This window comes from Cetorhinus maximus, unplaced genomic scaffold (genome assembly GCF_964194155.1).
Source record: "Cetorhinus maximus unplaced genomic scaffold, sCetMax3.hap1.1 HAP1_SCAFFOLD_4948, whole genome shotgun sequence".
NCBI classification, from domain to species: domain Eukaryota; kingdom Metazoa; phylum Chordata; class Chondrichthyes; order Lamniformes; family Cetorhinidae; genus Cetorhinus; species Cetorhinus maximus.
Window position 1 is genome coordinate 903 of NW_027600846.1, and position 4,098 is coordinate 5,000.

The 4,098-nt window shown below is 58.4% G+C and overlaps 1 protein-coding gene across 1 annotated transcript in view; it reads left to right on the forward strand.

Annotated features, from left to right (window-relative positions):
* Positions 1 to 654: 654 nt before the first annotated feature.
* The window catches only part of LOC144678624 (chromodomain-helicase-DNA-binding protein 5-like), a gene marked incomplete at both ends in the record, with an annotated part of 5,949 nt that continues 2,505 nt past the window's right edge, over positions 655 to 4,098 (forward strand). Inside the window, 2 exons of the mRNA XM_078538358.1 lie at positions 655 to 788; positions 1,618 to 1,756. Of these exons, the coding sequence (XP_078394484.1) occupies positions 655 to 788; positions 1,618 to 1,756 (273 nt within the window). The remainder of the gene's footprint in view (positions 789 to 1,617; positions 1,757 to 4,098) is intronic.

A 4,098-nucleotide genomic window follows, 5' to 3' on the forward strand; every position in this document is an offset into this window, starting at 1 on the left:
CGTGAGGCCTGTCGTCTCTACCCGGGGGTCGTGAGGCCTGTCGTCTCTACCCGGGGGTCGTGAGGCCTGTCGTCTCTACCCGGGGGTCGTGAGGCCTGTCGTCTCTACCCGGGGGTCGTGAGGCCTGTCGTCCCTACCCGGGGGTCGTGAGGCCTGTCGTCTCTACCCGGGGGTCGTGAGGCCTGTCGTCTCTACCCGGGGGTCGTGAGGCCTGTCGTCTCTACCCGGGGGTCGTGAGGCCTGTCGTCTCTACCCGGGGGTCGTGAGGCCTGTCGTCTCTACCCGGGGGTCGTGAGGCCTGTCGTCTCTACCCGGGGGTCGTGAGGCCTGTCGTCTCTACCCGGGGGTCGTGAGGCCTGTCGTCTCTACCCGGGGGTCGTGAGGCCTGTCGTCTCTACCCGGGGGTCGTGAGGCCTGTCGTCTCTACCCGGGGGTCGTGAGGCCTGTCGTCTCCCCCCACCCCACCTGGGCGTCGTGAAGCCTGAGGCCTGTCGTCTCCACCCGGGCGCCATGAGGCCTGAGGCCTGTCGTCTCTCCCCCCAACTCCGGGCGTCGTGAGGCCTGTTGTCCGCCCGGGCCTCGTGAGACTCGTCGGTCCTGCCCCCTGTCTCTCCTCCAGTACTAACGTTCCTCCTGTCTCTCCCCCCACCCCAGGTCCCAACGCCCGCAGGAAGCCTAAGGGCCCTCGGGTGCCGGGCACGGAGCTGAAGAAGAAAACGAAGCCGAAGAAGGTGGCCCCCCTGAAGATTAAGCTGGGGGGCTTTGGGAGCAAGCGCAAACGTTCCTCGGTGCGTATGACCTGCCTCTCCTTCCCTCTCCTCCTTAAACCATCCCCTGCCCTCGGGCCCTCTGACCCCCATCCCCCGGGGTCCCATCCGGCCTCCCCTATTGCGAGCACTGGGACTCTGCGCCGCCTTCCTAGTCCAATATCCCTCCCGGCCTTCCCAGTCCGGGTTAAAACAGGGGGGTGGTTCCTTTAAGTTTTGTCCTTTGGTTTTGTCGTTCCCTAATTTAGGGGGCTGTATTTATTTTATCCCTTGTTTAATGTTAATGTAGCTGGTTTGGCGGACTCCAAAGGAGTTAAACAGCGCGGTTGGGGGTGCCGGGGGCTGATGGTGGGGGCAGGCTGGGTTTGTTGGGTGGGGGTGGGGAGCAAAAATGTGCCAGCAGGATGTGGGCACAAGGTCGGAGGTCGCGGGAACGGGGTCGAAGAGGGGCAAAGGGGCAGGGTGGTAGCCAGGGCGGCCGTCTTGGGAAAGGCATTTTTTTACTTTTGGGGCGCCCTTTCTCGCTCCTGCCCTCTGACCTTCGGTCGGAGTTCGGGGGTCAAGGTGAGGAGGGGGTGGGGTGGCCTAGAGGAGGCCAGGTTGCCTGGGGATGGGTGTGGGGGGGGGCGGGGAGTGGGAGGTGTGTGGAGACGGCGCCATTTGACTTCTGGGGAGTGAGGTGGCCCCACCCTGACCTCTGACCCCAGTTGCCGAGGGGGGTGAGAGGTCAGAGGGCGGCCATCTTGGGAAGGGCGATGGATCCTTTTTTTGACGTTTTTCTCTCTCTCTCTCTGTCTCTCCTGCCCCCACCCCCACCCCCCACTCCCCCAATATCTTGGGCCACGGCCAGAGCGAGGAGGACGACCTGGACATGGACTCGGACTTTGACGGTGCCTCGATCAACAGCTTCTCGGTGCCCTCGGACGGCTCGACCAGCCGCAGCAGCAGGGGGCGCAAGAGGGGCAAAGGGCTCAAGAGGAAGAAGAGGGGTAGGTCAGGGGGCAAAGGGTATGGGGGTGGGGTGGGGGGGGCGGGGTGGGGTGGGGGGGTGGGCGCGGGGTGGGGTCAGGGTTCAAGGGGCCGTCACTCTGAAAGGTCAGGGTTCGAGGGGCGGTCAGTCAAAGGTCAGAGTTCAAGGGGCGGTCAATCTGAAAGGTCAGTGTTAAAGGGGCGGTCACTGAAAGGTCAGGGTTAAAGGAGCGGTCACTGTAAAAGGTCAATGTTCAAGGGGCGGTCACTCTGAAAGGTCAGGGTTAAAGAGGCGGTCACTGTGAAAGGTCAGGGTTAAAGGGGCGGTCACTCTGAAAGGTCAGTGTTAAAGGGGCGGTCACTGAAAGGTCAGGGTTTGAGGGGCGGTCACTCTGAAAGGTCAGGGCTAAAGGGGCGGTCACTGTGAAAGGTCAGTGTTAAAGGGGCGGTCACTGTGAAAGGTCAGTGTTAAAGGGGCGGTCACTGTGAAAGGTCAGTGTTAAAGGGGCGGTCACTGTGAAAGGTCAGGGTTAAAGGGGCGGTCACTCTGAAAGGTCAGTGTTAAAGGGGCGGTCACTGAAAGGTCAGGGTTTGAGGGGCGGTCACTGAAAGGTCAGGGCTAAAGGGGCGGTCAATCTGAAAGGTCAGGGCTAAAGGGGCGGTCACTGTGAAAGGTCAGTGTTAAAGGGGCGGTCACTGTGAAAGGTCAGTGTTAAAGGGGCGGTCACTGTGAAAGGTCAGTGTTAAAGGGGCGGTCACTGTGAAAGGTCAGTGTTAAAGGGGCGGTCACTCTGAAAGGTCAGGGTTAAAGGGGTGGTCACTGTAAAAGGTCAGTGTTCGAGGGGCGGTCACTCTGAAAGGTCAGGGTTAAAGGAGTGGTCACTGAAAGGTCAGGGTTAAAGGGGCGGTCACTGTGAAAGGTCAGTGTTCGAGGGGCGGTCACTCTGAATGGTCAGTGTTAAAGGGGCGGTCACTGTGAAAGGTCAGTGTTAAAGGGGCGGTCACTCTGAATGGTCAGTGTTAAAGGGGCGGTCACTGTGAAAGGTCAGGGTTAAAGGAGCGGTCACTGTAAAAGGTCAATGTTCAAGGGGCGGTCACTGTGAAAGGTCAGGGTTAAAGGGGCGGTCACTGTGAAAGGTCAGTGTTAAAGGGGCGGTCACTCTGAAAGGTCAGTGTTAAAGGGGCGGTCACTCTGAAAGGTCAGTGTTAAAGGGGCGGTCACTCTGAAAGGTCAGTGTTAAAGGGGCGGTCACTGTGAAAGGTCAGGGTTAAAGGAGCGGTCACTGTAAAAGGTCAATGTTCAAGGGGCGGTCACTCTGAAAGGTCAGGGTTAAAGAGTGGTCACTGAAAGGTCAGGGTTAAAGGGGCGGTCACTGTGAAAGGTCAGGGTTAAAGGGGCGGTCACTGTGAAAGGTCAGGGTTAAAGGGGCGGTTACTGTGAAAGGTCAGGGTTAAAGGGGCGGTCACTCTGAAAGGTCAGGGTTAAAGGGGCGGTCACTGTGAAAGGTCAGTGTTAAAGGGGCGGTCAATCTGAAAGGTCAGTGTTAAAGGGGCGGTCACTCTGAAAGGTCAGTGTTAAAGGGGCGGTCACTCTGAAAGGTCAGGGCTAAAGGGGCGGTCACTGTGAAAGGTCAGGGTGTTAAAGGGGCGGTCACTCTGAAAGGTCAGGGCTAAAGGGGCGGTCAGGGGCGGTCACTCTGAAAGGTCAGTGTTAAAGGGGCGGTCACTCTGAAAGGTCAGGGTTAAAGGGGCGGTCACTGTGAAAGGTCAGTGTTAAAGGGGCGGTCAATCTGAAAGGTCAGTGTTAAAGGGGCGGTCACTCTGAATGGTCAGTGTTAAAGGGGCGGTCAATCTGAAAGGTCAGGGTGTTAAAGGGGCAGTCAATCTGAAAGGTCAGTGTTCGAGGGGTGGTCACTCTGAAAGGTCAGTGTTAAAGGGGCGGTCACTCTGAAAGGTCAGGGTTCGAGGGGTGGTCACTCTGAAAGGTCAGTGTTAAAGGGGCGGTCAATCTGAAAGGTCAGTGTTCAAGGGGTGCTCAATCTGAAAGGTCAGGGGCAAAGGGGTGGTCATTGTGAAAGGTCAGGGTTAAAGGGGCGGTCACTGTGAAAGGTCCGTGTTAAAGGGGCGGTCACTGTGAAAGGTCCGTGTTAAAGGGGCGGTCACTGTGAAAGGTCCGTGTTAAAGGGGCGGTCACTGTGAAAGGTCCGTGTTAAAGGGGCGGTCACTGTGAAAGGTCCGTGTTAAAGGGGCGGTCACTGTGAAAGGTCCGTGTTAAAGGGGCGGTCAATCTGAAAGGTCAGTGTTAAAGGGGCGGTCACTCTGAATGGTCAGTGTTAAAGGGGCGGTCAATCTGAAAGGTCAG